The following is a 20,633-nucleotide window of genomic DNA, read 5'->3' as shown; positions in this document are numbered from 1 at the left end:
GTCTGCTGCATGCACTTTCTTGCATTTCCTTTTCACATTACTTTTTGATGTGATTCTTCTCAACTGCATTCATGTCCTTAGCTCAATGGTTCTCTGAAACTTTAAATATTCCATTCTTCTGGGGGAAAAAAAAAAAGTCTCTTACACTAGAGTAACGCCTTTTAAGATTAGCTAATGTTAGATTAATTCTGATATTAGGGCTTAGACAAAAGAATGCAGTAATAGCTAATGTCTGTGTTGACCTCAAGTCCTGTCATGAATTCTATATAGGTCCTTGTGGATCTATTTTGATGCAGGGGCCTTGCCTGTATAAAAGTCTGTTGCTGGATGGTAATGTTACTGGGGATGGAATGCACAGGGAAAAAAAAATAAAAAAGGATGTGTGCCCTGAATGATTCTGGATAAAAACATGCTTATTTTTACATAGATTTTATACATAAATTACCCACAATGAAATTCAGTAAGATACAAATATTGGATAACTACTAACAAAGTGAGGAAGGACCTTATTTTTCTGTTAGAAGCAATAGCAATACAGAGGGGTATTTAACTCTTCAATTCTAGCCCCTTCCTTTATTCTTCCTTTTTCATGAAAAGAATCCCAGCCTTAGCAGCAATTTCTCATAAGCATTCTGCCAAAATCATTAAGAAGCTATGAATTCTAATATCTTAAACAAGAGTAAATGTTCTTACGAACTGATTTTTTGTCCTTTTTGGAGAGGTCTTCCTAACCTGTGTTTGTCAATTAAAAATACTGGTAAGAGTTTATTTCAGTGTTCTCTGTGGCTAAACCTAATACAGATTTCTTCTAACATGACCACATCAATGTGGTGCGTGATCCCTTAAAGATGCTTATAAAACACCATGTATGCATGCAGTTACATTGACTTTTACCAGGATTGCTTATTCCATTTGTAGGACTGTGTAACTTGTAGAACTGTCTTGCTAGAAAGCAGAGCTTTGCTGGCATAGCTTCATTTGCAGTGGATGTACTTCACTGATGTACAGTATCAGGATTTCTATATCAGTAAAGTACTTCTAATGTCAGTATATCCAAAGAACCATGCAATTATTAGCAAGTGTTGGCAGCATTCCTCTGGAACTCTCTAAAGCAAGTGGGAAAGGACCAAAAGTTGTTACAGGGGCAGTCCTAAACATGATAGGGAATTTCCTCAGTAAATGCAGTGATTTGAGTTGCTGCAGCATAAACAAAGATGGCAACTGTTTCATCATAGGTAAGAAACGTAGCCTATTTCCTTTCAAAACTACATGTATATGCCCACACACATATATAAATAATTTTTTTGTCTGAAAGTTCTTTTCGCAGAAGAAGTATTGGATCAAGCAGAATCCCATAAAAATCCAAACATTGTATTTAAAGGATGTGTTTTCTCATGGTTAGGTATATAAGTTGTTTTGCCATAACCACATAATGTATTTTGGATGCAGTCATTTTTCTTTCAGCTGTTTATGATTCCTTTCAGGATTACTGAAATACAAAGACATCATTTTAGAAAAAAGATAGAACCCTGCCCTATTTGTGTTTCCTTTTGGTGTTGTACATCATGGAAGTTACTTCAACTAACGTTAAATATTTGGCTCAAAAGCCAAAACAACACTGCAAGAAAACGAGAGAAGTCACAGGTTGGAAATGCTTAATGTTCATTTAAGAATGAACATTATTAAACAGTTCTGCCGTGTTAGCAAGGGGCAGAATCTGCAGCTGCCTACGTGCTTGCAGGATCTATATGTGAGTAGTGTACAAAAACCCTCATCAGCTTCCGGACAAGCTTGCAATGACTGCATAGTCTAACATGGACCCTTAAACACAGCGCCGTCTATTACTAGTAGGATTCGCTTCGGTCTTGTGGATCGGTAAAAGCTTGGATCCTTGTCTTACAAAGTAACATGTACAGGAGTTTACTCTAGGGTACAGAAACCTGAAAGTACGATGTGACAGTCGTCAGCACCTCTCTGATCTACCCGGGCCAGACCTGCTTATGAACTCAGAACTCGCTGTGACACACGGAGCCGGCTGAATTCTAACCCTCTATTTCAGAGCGCATTATTGCTAGCTGGGCCCTTCGGAGCAGACTGCCCTGCGAGCAGGTTTTGTTGCGTCTTTCAAATCTTTAACAAGTAGCTTGTCTTCTCCAATACAAGCCAGAGGCAAGTCTGGTTGTCTCTTGAGAAGAGACAAATTCAGCTGTCACGAAGCACGGACTTTGTAAGAACAGGCACTGACAATTGCGATTATTTAATTTAGAAAAACCTCCAGTGGAAACCCATTGAAAAAATTTTGAAGTGTTCCGAGACCAAACATGACAGTGTAGTGAAAGAGGATTGGTAAACAGAGAAAACTAAAATGGCATTTTCCAAGTGAGGAACACTATTAGAGATTAGCAAACATGAAATAATAAATTAAAATACATTTAGTTTTAATAACTTGTGATTTTATTAGAAACATTGGTGAAGGCTTTACGTATCCATCTATAATATTCTTCACCCAAAACGCACCTGCCATCTTCTGTTTTGCCTTGTACTTAAAATGTGCTATCCTCAAACTCCTCTCACTCTTAGAAAAATAGGGTTGGTCAGTTAGTGACAGATTTATTAGTTTTAGAGTTACTTTGTCAATATAAAATCTCTTAGTCCGGTGAAAAGGCGTTTCATTTTTACAGGCACTATCAGACTTAAATACGTGAATTGTGTTCAGCTTGCTAAACACATCTTCCACTGCACAATCTTCTAAGATTTAGAAGTAACTTACAGAGGTTTAAGTACAGTAAATTCTTCTCAAATGCCCCAAGCCAGAGGTTGCTAAACGTAGTATTCTTCATTACTGTCTGAATTAGTGTCGCTTACAAAGAGACGGGTTTGAAATAGATCCCTGTCCTGTTCGTGTTCCGTTTTGCCCTTCTGCATCACAGAGGCTACTTAGGCAAACATTAAAACACAGCTCAAGTACCTAATGCTAAACGTCAGCGACGCTGGCGGTTGTAGGGCTAGAGGCGGGAGGGCAGCTGCTCTGAGCGGCACAGTCGCTCTTCCGCTGGACTGGATCAAATGGAGGCGAACGAGGTGGGGCAGGTCCCAGCGGACGAGAGCACCGGCGCTCGGCCGCGGCACCCCCTCTTCTCCGCCCCAACGCACTTTCGGGCTTCGCCTGGGGCCCTGCTCGAGCTGCAGCCCCCTGCGCGCGCCGGTGTCCGGCCAGCTCCTCGGCCGGCCTGGGACGGCGTGGCAGCCGCCCCCCCGCGGCGTGGGTCTTCTCACGGGGGAGACCCGTGACCACTTGTCATTTTTTTTCTAAAAGAAGAGCGTCCTGGCTCCAGGGCCTGGGGCGCCTCGGTGTCCCCACGCCACTGCCCCGAGCCAGCCTCCCTGCCGCTGAGGACGCCCTGGCGTGGGCGCTCTGCGGGACGCGTCCCCGTGTAGGACAGCCCGGGGCTGTCGCTCCCCGGCCCTGCCCTGAACCACCGCTCCCCTGGGAGGCGGGAGACGCGCACTTGGGTGTCCCAGGACCGAGAAGGGCATCGGACCCAGGCTCGTCCCCTGGAAGGAGACGCTTCTTCCAGCAACGGGGCACAGCACCGACCCCGCCTCCTCCTCCTAAGGGCCAGGGGCGAGCAGCCGCTCAGCCGCCGCAGCGAGAGGCAGCAGCCTGCCCCGCAGCCCCGGGGGCACCCAGCGCAGTGCCCGGGCGGGAGGCTCCGGCGTGGGGCAGCCCGCCCGCCTCGGCGACCGGGGCCGCCCGAGGGGCGACGGCCCCCCGCGCCTCACCGGAGCCTCCCCCTCACAGGGGCGGGGCGGGGCCGGGCCGGGCCGGGCCGGGCCGGGCGCCCCCCGCCGCCGCGCCTGCGCGCAGCGGCCCGTCCCCGCCAACGCCCTCCGGCGGGCGGGAACCCGGAAGTGGGCAGCGCCGGCGGCTCCCGGCGGGCCGGCGGGTAGCGGGGGCTCCGCCGGGCGGGCGCAGCCGGCACCCCGCGGCGGGGGCAGCGGCGGCTGGCATGGTGCTGGCGGCAGCGCGCCGCGCCCGCGTTGCACGGAGGAAGCCCGAGCGGAGCCGCGATGGAGATGCTGCTGCCGCCCGTGTGAGTGTGGTGGCGGCGGGGCGGGCGGGGAGGCTGACGGGCTCCCGGAGCCCGCCGGGGCGGCGGTGCGGAGCGGAGCGCTGTGCCGGGCCGGGGGCGCGGGGCCGGGCCCAGCCGCGTGGCAGCGGGCTGAGCCGGCGCGGCGCTCCGCAGCCCGCCCGGCCCGTGGCGCGGCCGGCCCGCGCCGGGCCCCTCGGCACCGGGCGGCGAGCGGTGCCCGCGGGCAGCCTCTGCCCCGGTGGGGGGGGCCTGGAGCCGGCCGCGGCGGCGCTGGCGGGAGGGTCGTGTCGGCGACCCGGCGGCGGAGCCCGTCAGCGACGGCCGGGGGCGGCAGCCGGTGTCTGGTGCCCGGCGGGCCGGGGCTCCCCGGGGCCGGCGCGGCCGCCCGCTGGTGTGAGATGCTCCGCCGTGCCCGCTGCGGCGCCCGGGTCGGCGGGGCGCTGGGCGCCGGGGCGGGCATCGGGCGGGCTGGGCCGCGGGGGAGCGGGCGCTGGGCTCCCCGCGGGCGGGCCGGGCTGCCGGCACCCCCGCCCCGCCGCCTTCCCCCGAGCCTTCCCGCTTGCGGGGACAGGCTTTTTTTTTCTTTCCCCTCCTCCCCCTCGCTCCTTCTGCTTCCTCCATATGTGGTCCCAAATTACTCCCTGTTTGACTCAGCAGTCATGCTCATCACACTCTCGGTTTTCTGGTTATTTAGTTAAGCATCTTTTTTAGCAGCAGTGTGTTAGGCAAGCCACGTATTTCCAGCTGCACTTCAGTTGGGTTCATCCAGTATTTTCTATGCTCCAGTTCAGTGTAGCTTCGTCCCGCGCCTTCAGGAGGTTGTGTTTTCAGGGTATGCTGTGGGTGAGGCTCTTGAGAACAAACCAAACGGAACCAGTTGCAGACAGCTTTGACCCAACTGGTGAAATGGTGAGAGAGACTCCAGCAACTTCAGGCAGACTAGCGGTTCTCAAAACAGAAGGCATGTGACTGATGGTTTTGTAGGCTTCATTACCTGAAAACAAAGTCATCCTTTGTGACAAACTAATGAAACTTCAGCAAATGAACGTACGCTTCATAGGAACTCCGCCATCTATCCAGGTTGCTTGGCAGCTCTTTACAGGCAACTCTGAACACTTTTTTTCCTTGCGTATCTGTATGTGGTGTGTATGTAGTCTGTATACGTATGCAGATATGTACACGTCGGTATCTGATGCATTGCTTTGGGATGTAAAAAGGTGCCATAGAAGAAGTGTTCTTATCTTGGACTTGATAAGTCAGTAGTATAATTAAAAGCTGGGTCTCTTCCTCACGGTTAGTCTTTAGGGTTTTGAGTGTTTCCTGAAGTCACTAATTTCTGTGTATAACTCTTTTGAATGCTGATCACTACATATGTCACATAATTTAAAAGAGTAATATTCAGTCTAAAGGAGTTTGCTGATAGGATGTCTTTTTTTTTTTACCTCCATACATGCGTATGTGCTCTATAACATGTAACCTGATTTTTTTTTTCTGATTGATGCAAAATTGCTGTCTGTTACTTGGGTCCTTTCAGTAATGAGTTGTATCATTTTCAAAATTGAGCGTGAAACTTTTAATTCCTAGCCGTTTCATGGTACAATGTAGTAAGTTGCTAGTAGTTTGCGTTCTGTAGATGGACCTTACTTCGTTAGCCAGTGTTTCACAGAGACTTTTTCTATTCCTTTGTTGCTTGATGCAGTTTCCTGCTGTTTTGCTCCAAGATTTTGTAGCTAGTTTTGGAATCATGAAAAGTAGAGCCAGCTACTTTGCTTTGCATGTTGTTGTAGTGCACAGAACATAGAGTTCTAGGTTAAAATCTTAAATTATAATTGTATTTTTCTTTTGAACTTCTTTAGACATGCCCAAGTAAAAAGTTTTAGGTATGGTAGAAGAGAAGCTGGAATTATGGGAGTCAATGCGTACGTTCAGTTTGACTGTTCTTACCTAAAGCAAGTAAGATTGAGTTTTCGTTTGAAATCAGATGTACCGGGGTCAGTTGCTCCACCAGGTGACTTCAGCGACTTTGCTTAGTTCCAGCTCAGAGGTTCCAGAATATGGTTACAATAGTGTAGGTGAAAGCATCACTGATGCTAAGCATTTTCTAAGTACTACAACAATGTAATTTGCCTTGTAGGAATAACATTGTGATTGTAAACATGAAACTCTTTGGCTTGGCTTGGCATGAAAAACCCACTTGCTGTTTGGACAGTCCTAGCGACTGAGGGGTGTATGTAATCACTTTTCTACATAAGTTAGTGTCTGTAGAACTTGGGTATTCTTTATAGAAAGAGATAATTGTAGATAGAGCTAATGATTTTTCACACTGCTTAGTTTTTCTCTTGCTATTTTCGGTGGATTTTTGAGAGTAAGAAAAATTAAGAGGTTGGTCACTTTTGCTTTTCAAAACATTGATCTGCAAAACTACCCAGTTCTTCCTCATACTCACTTATGTCTCATGCTGCCGCTAGGGGAAAGCGTGGACAATTACAGTAGTCATCATGTGGTCTTCCTGTCAGATGAACTGGGAGCTGCGTAAATCAGTAAGAGAGGTCCTGGTGGAAGGGCAGAGAGCGGCTCTGGTGTCGCAGGCAGTGAAGGCATTGAGAGACCAACATGATGGATGCTGCGTTCTGCCATCAATCTGTATGGGTGCCAAGCTAAAAGATCCCAAACCTCTGCTTCTGCCCTCACTGCAGGGCTTATTGGAAATATTCTAGGGCACCACCTTCATGTTTTCCTTAGTGGAGATTATTGTTAGCCCTGAGTGCCTCTGTCAGCCTCGCTAATGTTGGTCACCAACTTATTGCTTCCTCAGGAATTCTCCCTACTCCTCCACACTGTTGGTAATAGGGAAACCAAAATTGCTTGGAGCAAAGAATAAGTTGAAGTGCAAATCTTCTCCTCCTCGCCAAGATGAAGGTGGGGAAAATAAGAGTGACAGAACTGGAGATTAGATAGAAGTATTAACTCTCTTCTTTTTTTCTCTTTCTTTCCAGATGTACCAAACTTTGCCATCAGAAGCCCTTGGATCTGAAAGATGATAACACTGAAATTCACTGTCCTGTTACAGTAAATCCATGGCACATGAAGAAAGCTTTTAAAGTTATGAACGAACTAAGAAGGTATTACTTCACTGTATACATCTGCCTGGAATCCATAATACATTTTTACTTTCATTTGCACTTAAGTTAATAATAATAGTTTATTTATTAAGAACAGGCGATTCCAGAAGTGTAGCTGATGAGAAAGATTAAATATACAATGAAGTGGTAGCTGAATGATAGTCATGTGATGATAGCTCTAATGTGTGCAGTATGTTTTTGCCCCTCATAAGTTAATCAAAACTAGGTTTATGAAACTTGAAAAATACATAGAGGTTGTATTTAAGGGGTTACAGCTACTGATCCTGTCTTGTATGGAGTTGATCCTGGATAGATGAAAAGTGACTCTTTAGCTGAGCCTGAGGCTCTTCATATGCCTGTTGTTGATTTTTGTGGAAGGCTGTGAACTGGAAAAATGTTAAAATTTTCTAGTCTGGAAACATAGGTCACAGACTAACAAATGTAAACCAACTGACAGTCTGCTTTCTTTTCTTAGTTGTGTTTTGCTTTCCCCTGGGAGAAATCGATGAACTCCCAAATCAAATGTTGGAAGTAACTTTTCTCAATAAAGTTGTTTAAGACCTTAAGTGATACTACCATCGGTTTCAGCAAAACTGGGAGACTGGTGCTGATGCTGCTCATAGCACCCATATTGATTTATTTTCTACATATGAGTAGGTGAGATGGTGTTGAAAACTGTGACAGCTGGTAATTAGAGCTCACAACTGAGCTCTGGTAATTAGGACTCACAACTATCACTGACAGTAATTCAGCTTTATAACTAACAGCAACAATGGAGAAATTAAATAAAACACTTCTCTAGCATAGACTATACTGGAGGGTATGAAAATTGTGTAGTCCTTTGTTATTTCCCATATACAATTAAAAACTAGAGAGATTTCACCTGGAGAAAAGACAGCAACTGATACCCTATTAAAGTATGCCTCTGCCTTTGATCTTTGCTGTTCCATATGGGTAAATCTTAAATACATTGATCTGATCACAGGATCTGCCATAGTATTAATCTGGCTGTGACAGTTTGTACTGTACTGGAAGATTGGAGAAAATCATATGCTGACTGTAAATTACTTAAATCCAGCTCAAAGAGTTCCATAGTCCGAGGATAATGGGATAAGAGCAGAGACTATTTTTCTAGTATGTTAACAGCCTGGTTACCTTATGCGGGAAGGACTGATACTTTTTGCTTCACCCTACTTACACCCTTGGCTTTTTCAAGGATCCCGGTAACCAGATTCAGTGTCTCAAGGAGTGTGCTAGAGCCAGTAGCCATGACTTCCTAAGGGTGAGCAAGAGTTTAGATGAAGAAACAGTTTCCCAGAATGAATCTTACAACAGTTTCACAAGTCAGAAACCTTACCTGCATTTTTTTGTGTGGCGAGTAAAAGATACATGGTCTTCTAGCAGAATGGATTGTTGAAGGCCGTGGATTATTTTCAGAATATACTGTGGTTTCCATGGTTACTTAAATTCGAATTGCTGTAGAAGCAATTTGAGCAATTTTGTCTTACGTGTAGAAATAGTTAAAGTTGGAACACGGGCAGTGCCATGCAAACCTTAACTGTAGTTCTTATTTAATAAGGCAGTTGATGCAGCATTGTTTACTATTTAAGATGGGTACAGCTTTTAAACTGGTAAGTGCTAATTAGGTAAGCTTATGAACATTAATATTTGCATTTATTTGTTTGAAATAATAAACTGAAATATTTTAGAAATGTTTCAGACTTCATTACTCTAAATGAAGACCTAATATCAATCAAGTAAATGATATTTTCAATTTTATTGACTACATTTTTAAAGTGGTTTCTATCTCAGTTCTTTTCATTAGTGTAGCACAAGCACGTATTTGCCAGAGGTATACTCTCCAGAAAGTGCATAACTAGTGAAGAAATCATCTGCTTAAGCATCTAAAATATGTTGGTTTTGGAATGCTTAAGTCTGTGAGTTTATATTACATTTTTGGCTGCTGTCAAGTTGCCTGGTTCTGTTAGCTCATAAGAGGGTTTTTCTGTGCCTTCAAATTTTGACAAATTTGAGTAATTCTGTCCTTGGTAGTTTTTGTCATTTCATTACTCACCATCACCTCAACACTGAGTCAGAGAGATCATTAAGATAGCTAATTAGTTCTTGACATATGAAGAAATTACCCTCTGATGCCTATCTTTCCTCTTCATTATAATTTGCTTTTATCACAGTGGAATTTGACCTTACCTATATTTGTTAAAATACTCATTCTTACAAACAAGACTTCAAAATCTTTTGAAGATATGAGTAATGACCTTTCTCTGTATAAGCCAATGAAGAATAACCTGCAAACTGGTAAACAGTTGTTGTTCTTATCTATACTTTTTTGCCCTCCCCCCCCCCCCCCCCCCCTTCTCATTTCCTTTACCAAGATGGTGTACTCCCCACGGCTGTGTTCATTCGGTCGCTCTATACAAGCAAATTAGTACAATATTGCTTCAGAACGCAAGCTTTTCTAAAATAAATTGGTGTGCCCTCATGAAATGAAGGTGCTGAATTGCTGTGGAAGCCACAAGATGCTTGCAGCAGAGTACATGATTAAGTTTATAAGCTTGTTTCTTTATTTAGTAGTTTATTTAGCTTGTCAGCTTTGTAGTAATGTGGAGCATATTCATTCACCTAATGCAGTTCCAAACTAGAGATGTATCTGGACTACCTCTAAGTTACTATGTCTGCACATGCACAATGTAATTAATTAGCTGGAGTTTTGCATTGATGTGATTCTGTTCCTTCTGGCTTCATTGTTATCTTTAGTATTTCTGTGCAGCTAAGTATAAAACCTTTTGTTCCTGTTGTCAGGATAAGTGCAGATGTCTGAAAACGCTGGGTGTCTGACCTCTTATGTGTAGCTTTCTGTTTCAATTTTTGTGTAATAAATGTAGTGGTTGTTTTCAAGCTTCTCTGCATTGTGTGTTTCATCTGGGTATGGTCATTACCTTGTATTATACATCTCTTTTAACAATAGCAATATTGGAGGCTAAACTTATGAGATTTAGATAGTTCCTGTAGGTATTAAGAGCCGAAAGGGGGAAAATATTCTAATTCCAGGATTGCAATATGGCCCCAAAGGTTAGTTGTGGCCACCAACATTTTTGGTGTGTGACCTGCACAAGGCCACTTTACCTGAGGCTGTGCTCAAAGAAATTGGATGATTGCAGAGGCTGAGAGATCACAGGGTTTTCTTTGGACTGAGGTGAATATCTGAGCAGTTTGGCTGAGAGCTCTAGCTCTGTCGGAGCAAAATGCAACTGCTCACCCCAGTCTCTGCTACAACTCTGTGTGGTAGTTGCAAACTATCAGAAAGTCTGCATTCTAACTGCAAGATATATATACAGGCAAGGTAAAATTTTATCTTTTCAAAAGTACTGAGAATGGAGATCACTGGATTGATGTACAGCTCTAGCTCTGTCCCTAAGGAATATGTTCTATTAAATCGTACTTTCCCCTCTTCACTGTGTTGCCCTGGCTCTGAGTTTTGTGGATTGTACACTGCTTCTACAGGGACAGTGCTAGCATGAGAAGGAAATAAAAGGCAACTGTGACTATGGTTATTGAGATGCTGGGAAAGTTCAGCCTTTTGGTGTTGTGGTGTGGGTTCCCTCCCTTTCCATCTAGAAAACTGGATTATAAAGAGTACACGGTGTGATGGGTTTAACTGGAAGGGGTATAACCAATAGCTGTAAACTGCATTGGAAACACCTGTATTAGGAATGATTATAAACAAGATGTTACTTTATTGCAACAGAAGAGGGAGGAAATATGTATCACAGTCTCAAAGGACAAGAATGCAAATAGATGTAATGAAGATAAAAAGTCAGGCAAGATATGAAGTTAACCATAATAAGTTGTAAGCTGGTCAGAGTGGAAAAAATAACTGCTATTGTGTGCATGGGCTGTGTGTGAAAAATGCTTGGAAAACAGTAAATACAGAGATGATCGAGTAGTGATTTTGAACAATTAAGTAGGCATGAGCTTCCAGCGTAATGTGACACAGGCATCACAATTGAAATTTGGATTCTTCGTTATCTGTAAAGTCTTATTTCTTACCTCAATTTTTTAGTGTTTGTGTGTATCAAATTCTTTTTTTCTATTGTAGTTTTTCAAAGAGGTCCAGACTTCCAGTGAGAAGGTTCATAAATTGGGGTGATACAAATTTTGGTTATTCAATGCAGAAAACTTCTGTGAAAGAAATCACAATTCAGTTGTTCGATTTTTTTTAGAAAGTTCTGTGTACCGAAGCACCATCTGTAATCCAACTGAGTAATAGCTATGTGGTCGTGTAATGCATTTAAAACCAGTGCTTCATCAGCATTGTCTGCCTGCCTCCTTTGAGGGCATGGGGAAAAGAAATTGTGTGTGATGATATATGCTTTTCTGTTGTAGTTCACTTATGTGAAATTGCCTTTTCTGATATTTCTAAATAGTCAGAACTTGCTGTGTGATGTGACGATAGTAGCTGAAGACATGGAAATTGCAGCGCATAGAGTTGTGCTAGCCGCCTGCAGCCCCTACTTCCATGCCATGTTTACAGGTACCAAATGTTTCGATACTTACTATGTTCTACTCCAATCCAACTATATAAAGCACAAAATTAAATGACTTTTGCTTTTTAGGATCTCATTTAATTTCTAGATAAGCCAATAGGAACATTTGGGTTTCTTAATGAATTTTTTTTGCAGTCTAAGGAAGCACTGGCAACTTTGTTAGCATGATGAATGCTTTAAAAAGTCTCCTTCATATAAACAAATGTATATGTTAAGAAAGCCAGGAATAGTAAAGTTGTTATACCCTTTAAGGCTCTAGTAATCTCACTTGTCCAAAAGAAGGTTAAAATAACTTCCATGTGAATTTTGGAGTAAATTATGTCCTTTAACAACTACTGCTATGTTCTTCAGACCCTGAGTACTCTAGGCTGTTAGTAGACATGAAAGCTTTCTGTGGCTTTGGCAGCCTATAGCTGGAGTGCATGTTTCGGTATTTTTAGGGTAATTCCTTGTGACAGATGTACTCGGCATCATTGCCACAACTTTTCTGTGCAGGCTTGATTCTGCCTTTGCTCTCTCCATGCTGGCCAAGTTACTGCTTTGCTGCTACAACGGGAATGCTGAGGGCTTGTGAGGCCAAGGTAGATTCAGGTTCAGCCTCCAGCTGAATTCCTGTGCTGTGGGTTTAATTCCATAATGGTTATAAATCACACTGAAATCATGTGGAATTTGGTGTCAAAGTGAGAATGCTACTAAATGCATGTTAAAATTAACATTTGAAGTTTTGTCTGTTTCTTCTCAAATCTCATGCCAGTTTGGTAGTTAATGTTGACTGTCTGAAATTAAGAGTTCTCTGTAACATATTGCTTCTGACCACCCACTCAGGTGGAGGCAGAAATGTGACTCTTGGCCTGCCAGTATACAAGCAAATTGGAGATTTAATAACTTTAATTGTACGCAACTGGAAGATTGATGAAATTTGAAATACTATTGTGTCCTGGGGAAGCAGCTGATTGTTCTTGATTTTATATGCAAATATTTTGACACAACCAAAGCTAGAAGTGGAGTCACTACTAGCAGCAACAATGCTTTAAAGTTGTGTGTAAAATTAAGTATCTATTTCTCTAGTAGTTCTTCAAGTCTGCATTTGTGGTTGAGATGAACATTCTAGGTGACTGTTACATTCTTTCTTAATTTTTACTGCTTTCTTTAAAGTTAGAATGAAAATAGCTGCTTCTACATTTCCTTTTCATCACCTTAGTAACAGAGAAACACAAGTCTCTTACATTAGTTCTGTGTTAAAGATTAACTGTGGTTGACTGTCACATTGAAAATATTCTTTACTCAGAGTATAAGTTTTATTTTATGTTTCTGTGGCAGACAAGACATTTCTGCTTGTCCCGACTGCCCTTTCTGTGGAGAAGTTTGACTCGTTAGGAGTGCCAGTGCAGCCGTGTCTGTGGCTGCTTTCCAGATGGAATTGCTGAAATCTTGGTTCTTACCTTGCTTCAGTCCCTTTTAAAATTTTTTGCTTGTTTTGTTATTAAATGTAGGTTGTCTTTGACCTCCAGTGGTGTGGGAAGTGGGAATGCTCACCTGAGTAATGGGTGGGAAGTGTTTAACCCATACATCTGTGGCAATGTTTGTGTAGTTGGTAAACCAAATTGGTGGGAGTTTAAATAGAATTCAGCTGTGGCTTCGAGATGTATCACCAGGTTTTATACTACTATCATGGGCTGCTTTCAGCAGGGCCCAGCTATGGTGTTGGTGCATTTCAGTCATTCCCCACAGAAAAAATCCTGAAGTTCATCCTGTTATCTCCATGAACCCTGCAATTCACACTTCTCAGGTGGATTTGTATTCTCATCCAGTAATCTGCAAGTTCAAATAAGCAAGTTTGATCCCTTAACTAGCTACAACCAAATGGAAAAGTATCTTCCTCCATCCAGAATAAAACAATGACTGAAACGACAATAAAAAATTTGCACTTTTATGCTTCAGGGTTACTTCTTGACTAGAAATTAGAAGCTTATATTTGGACATATGTTTGCAGGTTACTTCCATCTTTCTCTGAGTCATTAGGTACTGACTGCTGTGCAGGGTGGAGTATGGCATTAACTGAGATCAAACCCTCTGCCTGTTTTTTTTTTTTCTGTTTCCACTTGTTGCAATGGTAGAAGTAGCCCTGTTAAATACCGACAAAGAAAAAGTTACTGCCTTTGGAAGTTAGCAACAATTATAAGTACAGCTGAAAAGAACGATTAAACATCTGGGACTATGTTACCAGGAATAATTCTTCCTTCTGTATACAGTGAAATTCTTCAGAAATATGTATTGTGATCTGAATTAAATATGCTTAAATGATTAGAGGAAGGGATTATAAAACACCAGTGAAGGGACACTTCAGTGACCCTAAGGCCTGACTTGGGACAAGGTTTAATTTTCTCTTCTGCCAAGGCAGCTATCCTTAGGGAATTGCCTGCTTTCTTTGCTTCCGTTCTCCATTTGTAAAATTCTGTTTAAAAAAAAAAAAAGAATAAAGAAAAGCCTTCCTTACATTACTTTGTGAGGAACCATATAAGCTTTTTAGATAGCCTTTTAGTAACTTCAGCTCAACTGGTGCTCTGCTGCTCCTGCTTGGGAGGTTGGATCAGCTCAGTGCTTTCCTTTATGTTCATGATATGCTTTCCTGTCACTAACAACTCTGCGGAGATCTGGTGGTGCAACTTCCCAGTCATGAACCGAGTTCTTCAGCAGGTTGAATTCTAGATTGAGACTGCCTAGCAAGTGAATCTATGATTTCCTGCATATGATCTCTCAAACAAGTCTGGATCACAAGAGGACTGGTCTAGAATTGTAGTAAGATTGCATGTCCCTTGAGCATGAAAGGTAGAAGCAAGTCTCTGTTTTTTTTTTTTATATATATTCTGGGCTCTGTTGTTAAACAGAGAAGGTGCCTATCCGTGGCTCTAGAAGCCTTGACACAAAATCTGGAAACAAACCTAATGTGCTTGCAGAATATCAAACTCTACTCTCCCACACACACAATTTTCCCGAAGGACCACCTCCACAGCAGCTTGCATAATAAATAACTTGCAGCATGCACGCTCTGAAGAGCAATAGGTTTAATCTGTGTCAAACCAGAAGCAGAAATTTGGAATACAGGGCCCTGCAGAGAACACGCTGCAATCATCCTTCAAAGGTGTAGGGATATGTTTCAGAAGAGCAGGTGAAAAAAAAAATTCTGCAGGGGCTGGATTTTGCTGATTTTGACATAGTTCATAATCATTGCTTTCTGGAATGCTAGCAACCTGTGCTGTCATTACGTAGTAGTATGTTGCTGTAGATGGTCTTCTGCACTTCCTACCACTTAAAGGGCTGATTTAAAATGCATTCCCTACCCTTCAGCTGAAAAAAAAGGCATGGATAACAATAAATTTCTCAGTGATGATCCCTTTGCCAAATGCATTGGCTTAAATGCATTGTTTGGTGCCAGTCCTGGAGACCACAGGGTAACAAACAGTGAAAATGCATATATACTTCATAAGGAAGTATCAGCAATGATAAGCATCTTCTGCTTCACTTCCCCATACTGTCTGCTTCTATTGTTGTATACATTGAATTCGTTACCTCATCAATACCCGTATCTCTAGATGCCTAGAGGAAAGAAATAAGAATACATATAATATAGAAGAATAAGAAATGGATATATCCAGAGACTGGGATATACTCTTCCAAAGTCAAAGTTGATAGATCTACCAACATAACTGGTGTAGTTCATGTTTCACTTCCCAGCGCAAGTCAATGTAAAAAGGGTTAAAGGTCTGAGATGATCAGATGTATGGTAACCATGGAGAAGGTTATAATCATTACTTCAAAATGTATCTTTGGGCAATTATTTCAGATATAAACAAAATGTTGCATTTTGAGAAACATCATATTTTAGAAGGCAGAAGCTATTTTGCAGGGCTTTCTATGAAGATCAGTTGTGGCGTATGGCCAATATGTCAGCCTCCACAAAATGAGGTCCAACAAGTTTTTCCTTGCTTACCATTTTATCCTAGCTTGAGTTTTAACTGTTAAATCAGATGTATAACAGAGGTGAAATCGCTAAGGGAGTAATAAGTAGGCAAGCAAAGAAATATGTATGTTAATTCTTCTGTGGGGATATAATTTTTCTTTTTTAAATAGAATGACTCCAGACTGCATTTGGTATGCTCCTTCAATTAAGAAATTAATAAAGATAGAGTATTTTAATAGCTTGCTCTGCCAGCAAAATGTTTTTGTATGCATTTGAAGAGTCTTGTTTAGGTCTGATAACAATATTTTCCTGATATTGTACACTGGAGAAAATGGGTCACCTGCAGTACAAGTGTTAACTCGGGTAGCATTCGCATGATGGTAACAGCAAAGTCCTCCTTTCTCATTGGAGGGAGGAAGGAAAGAAATTGAATTATTATTGTTATTATTAAAGTTGTTTTACTGTCACAACTGATCATACACAAAAAGTTCTGCTGCTGGGGGGAGCAACTGCTGTTACATTTTCACATATGTGCTATATTTCTATCTAATTTACTTGGCTAATAAACTGTATTTGTAGGTGAGATGAGTGAAAGCCGAGCAAAAAGGGTTCGAATAAAGGAAGTCGATGGTTGGACTCTAAGGATGCTTATTGATTACATTTACACTGCTGAAATTCAAGTTACAGAAGAAAACGTGCAGGTAAGAGTGAGGATATTTTCTGCAACTAAAGAGATGTAATGTGTGGAGTCATTTATTTTGTCAGTGTGGTTCAGCTCTGACACAGGAAATCTCATCTGCAAGCTGGAATTTTTCAGACCTTGTGCTTACAAAGCAAGTAGTCGTGCTGTTTAAATTCTGGGTCAAATTCAAAGACTGTTGAAGTAAATGAAGAGTCGGTTGACTTTAATGGGCTTTGCAACCAAACCTTATGTAATGCAATAAAATAGATGGTCTACTCTGCTTAAAATTAATGCTGACAGCTACCTCTGTACCACCCCCTCTCTGATACTTTAGTGCAATTTACATGAACAAAGCAGATTTGCTCCTAAATGTGAAACCATGTTCTCCAATTGAGCTGTTCTGTTTATTTTAATGTATTTCTTTTCCTGCTAGCCTGCAAAATAAATTACTTTCTCCTGCTCAGTCTCTGTACCTTGCCAGTGGCCACTTGTGCAGAAATGTTTAGGTGCTGCTGTTTTTTTAAAATCAACTGATATCTAGCATTGAGGTTTTGCCCATCTCACACAGAGCTAATCAGTTTTTCTAATCGGCTGTACCTTAAGCTGTAACTTCAATTGGAATAAAACAAACACAAGCTTAGAAAACGTAGCTTCCTGCCCTTAATGTTTTCTAACCACAAATCTGAAGATGGACAGGGTAGATTTTCCTTCCACTATCTTTTGAGATTTGGTGTAGATTTTTGGTAAGTTTAAAACTAGTTGCATAACAGGTGATATATTTAATTCTCTTCTTTTTCTTCTTGCTCCTATGCCCTTGTTTTTGCTCTTGCCCAATGCCAGATTACTAGCAGTTATTTTGCTGCTTTTACAGGGCACAAAACCATGTTGCTGTATTTGATATTGAAAACTTCTGTTGCAATTGTGTATTCTGAAATTAATTGCTTTTATTGGGCATTAGGCTGAAATTAATAGCTTTTTATTGGCTGCTGAATCCAATGGGGATACTGCTAGTTTTAGCTATGCTTGGCTGAAGGCCTAATAATGAGAAATATTACCAACTTGAAACAAAATATCCTATTACTAAATCTTCCATATCTTAGGTCACAAGTCTTTTAATTCTACTTACCTACTTCTTAAGGAATTGTTTACTTCTGGCCTGATGATAGGTGTACGTAGTGAAAAACTGTTTGAAATTATGTTGTATCTTGCCAGTCTGGTGGTTGCACAAATCTCTGTCACTGTGGAAGACCTTGGGCAAAATCCAGAGGTGTCAAATATTATCTAATAGACCTCTTCTTGCTTGATAATGCTGGCTTTTCATCCTTGAAGCGGAATATTCTGTCTTGCTGATACACCTTAGTGACCTTAATCTTGTACTTTTGATGCATAATACCAGACTGGACTTAACAGGCAGCCTAATGTGCTTTGGCTGTAGGTGCTGCCTAGAAGGATGCATTTTAGCCCATCGTTGGCAATACTGACTCTTCTATGTTTGTGGGGAGGAAAAGTCAGTGTTATGTTTCTTCCTCATGCAGGACTCATTAAAGGCCAGAAATCTCCAGGTTTAAAGCTCTCGAGTCTGATAGGGCTTTCATTTTCACAGCTCCAGATTATCTGTCTGAAGATATATCTGATGATGTTGGGAATGGTAATATAAATAATGTAGCCTGGTAAGTGATATTACAAGTTTGTGATTACTTGAGTACTGAGAAGATGGTCAAGCTTTTGAGTGGATTTGGATTCAGTGCAATATAGTTGCACTTTAATGTTGACACGGAATATACTTGTGATATGACTGGTAATGAATGTAAAGCTATTCTTACTTTGTCACTTTCATCCTTTTCACATTATTAGTACTAGATATGTACTGTTTATTTGCATTATGGCAGAACCAAACACTATGGATAAAAACAAATACACTAATGCAAGTCCTTTAAGTTTGAAAGCCAAGGTGGGAAAATTGTTACTGTGAATTTTTGGAAACTTAGAAACCTAGGGCAGACTGTCAGGCCTCAGTTAAAACTGTATTCTCTCTATGAACGTGTTGCATGGTCTTGAGGTTAATTCTAGCTCTCAACTTCTTGTCTATATAACAGGAATAAGTATTGCTAGTAGGTATTGTGAAATTTCAGTAATGGTTAAGGATTTATCTTGTAGGAATATAGAAGCATGAAGACCCAAGATGCTGTGTAATATGGTCTCTCTAACTTTTTTTTTTATAGTTGGGCTAATGTGCTGAACTGGAGCTTCAGCTTGTAGATAGCTGGTTATGATTCTTATTCTGATAACTTTCATGGGATTTGAAGTGCATTATTCTGTCTCTTCAGGTTATATATAGTAAGAATTGCTATTGAATTAATTTCTAATACGTGATACAATATTGGTTTGAAAAGGGCATGAGTGCTTCATGTTTAAGTAATGAAGAATTGCTAAGTACTCTTTGGTATTAAAATAGCTACATTGTATATTTATGAAACTAATTATAAATGAATACTTAACGGTATAACCAAGCTCACTGGTCTTGCTCAAGAGGCAGGTAACTATGAGCTTCTTTCATTGTATCTTACTTGATCTAGACATGGACAGGAGATTGCTTCCTTACTGTGCCTTCAACAACTTCTGAGGAAGAGCCATTCATTTCTGCTCCCTACTGTCATGTTCTCACTTTATGTTTTTAAAGGGCAAGGAGGGGAGAGATGTAGAAAAGTCAGGTGTAATCAATGACTGAGGAGAAAAACACATTACTTCAGTGCATAAACTAGCAACAGCTGAGGCCCTCAGCACTGGTTGTTATCACTACATTAGTTAAATATGAAAGAACATTTGTTCTTTTCTTTAGTTTCTGGTTCAATAGGTTCCCCCCAGCCCCCAACAGTAAGACAGCTGGTATATGAACATGATGAATGTACATTCTTGATTTTCTTCTAGTATTTGTCCTTCATTTAGAAGGAGTTATTTTATCATTCATCTCTTATGGCACTCACTTCACATAATGCCATACCGGTGTTTCTGTCATATTTATGTATTATGTCACGTCTTCTTACGTTCTGAACTCTCTGCTCTTCCTTTTTTCCTTTTTTTCAGAAATGAAATTAAATGTCAGACTTAATGCAATATGACATTTTTCATGTTTTAAGAAGGGAACATTAAAGTTAATATTTTCAGAAGGCAAATCAGCTTTCTTGCACATCAAATTTTTTCAATTTCCATATAGGTATTAACTACACGCAGTGCACAATGTGGGAGAGTTAGTTACTATAAGAAGCTCATGCGTGAGGAACTCTCCCACACTATGCCTATGCATTTCAGCACATATTTAATCAGCCTTATACCTAGGGCCTCTGCTGAGCACAAATATATCAGAGGAGAAATTCCTGCGGTTATTTGCGGCCTGTGGATTTGTTATGGGCTTTAGAGGTCAGCCTGATACAAGGTGAGTGGGATGTGATTGGGCTAAACGTGGGATAAAGTTGGTTGTGTTCCTTTCCGATTCCATGCTAGTTCTCTGTTCCTGTAGTTGTGCTGATGCAACTGTTTGCTGGACTGCATTATAAACCATATCACCGAACTTATATAAAAAAACCAACCACAACACTCCTTTTCCCCTCCCTTCCCTTCTTCCTCCCCCTGGCATTTTTTTTTTTTTATTTGTTCTTAACTTAGATCACTTCAAGGATCTGGTTTATAACATGGCCCTGCCAGCTGTTGTGTTCACACAATATTGTGAGTTAGTGTGTCAAAGTGTGGGAACATACACTTGTGTTGGGAGTGGACGTTTCCCTGCTGACTGGGGAAAATATTATGTGTAGCTTCACTTTGGACCTACAGATAGACATGCTATCTTACTTTTGAACAAGAAGTGTGCATGAGAGATAGCAGAGGAGAAAATCACGAATAATGGTATTTTTACAAAGCTCTATCCTGGCATATTTTTCCCTTTGAAGAATTTTGTTAGGTACAACCACCACAAAGTCCAAAATCCTGAACATGATCCTTTTTAATATGTATCATTTTTTGTGTTCATTTTCTGAAATAATTCAAGAACAACGGTTGCATAGTAATAAGCATACTGTAAACACATGAACACACAATATGTATGCATTTTTCCTTTGTAACTCTTACTGTTCACGCAGATTACCATCTAAAGTATAACACACGTGTATTTGTATGGTGTCATGGGGCATGGGCGTAAGAGTTGACAGCACATTT

The 20,633-nt window shown here is 41.4% G+C and overlaps 1 protein-coding gene across 2 annotated transcripts in view; it reads left to right on the top strand.

Moving 5' to 3' along the window:
* The first annotated feature begins 3,928 nt into the window (after positions 1-3,928).
* The window catches only part of KLHL2 (kelch like family member 2), a 60,509-nt gene continuing 43,804 nt past the window's right edge, over positions 3,929-20,633 (top strand). For both annotated transcript variants that reach the window (XM_087737432.1, XM_087737434.1), the window contains exons 1-4: positions 3,929-4,094; positions 7,091-7,216; positions 11,662-11,768; positions 16,322-16,443. In XM_087737432.1, coding sequence (XP_087593558.1) covers positions 4,072-4,094; positions 7,091-7,216; positions 11,662-11,768; positions 16,322-16,443 — 378 coding nt within the window. In that variant the 5' untranslated portion in view covers positions 3,929-4,071. The remainder of the gene's footprint in view (positions 4,095-7,090; positions 7,217-11,661; positions 11,769-16,321; positions 16,444-20,633) is intronic.

This window comes from Nipponia nippon, unplaced genomic scaffold, assembly GCF_047370975.1.
Source record: "Nipponia nippon isolate SJK-2023a ecotype South Korea unplaced genomic scaffold, ASM4737097v1 scaffold_6, whole genome shotgun sequence".
Classification (NCBI taxonomy): Eukaryota; Metazoa; Chordata; class Aves; order Pelecaniformes; family Threskiornithidae; genus Nipponia; species Nipponia nippon.
This window is presented reverse-complemented; position numbering and strand designations above follow the sequence as displayed.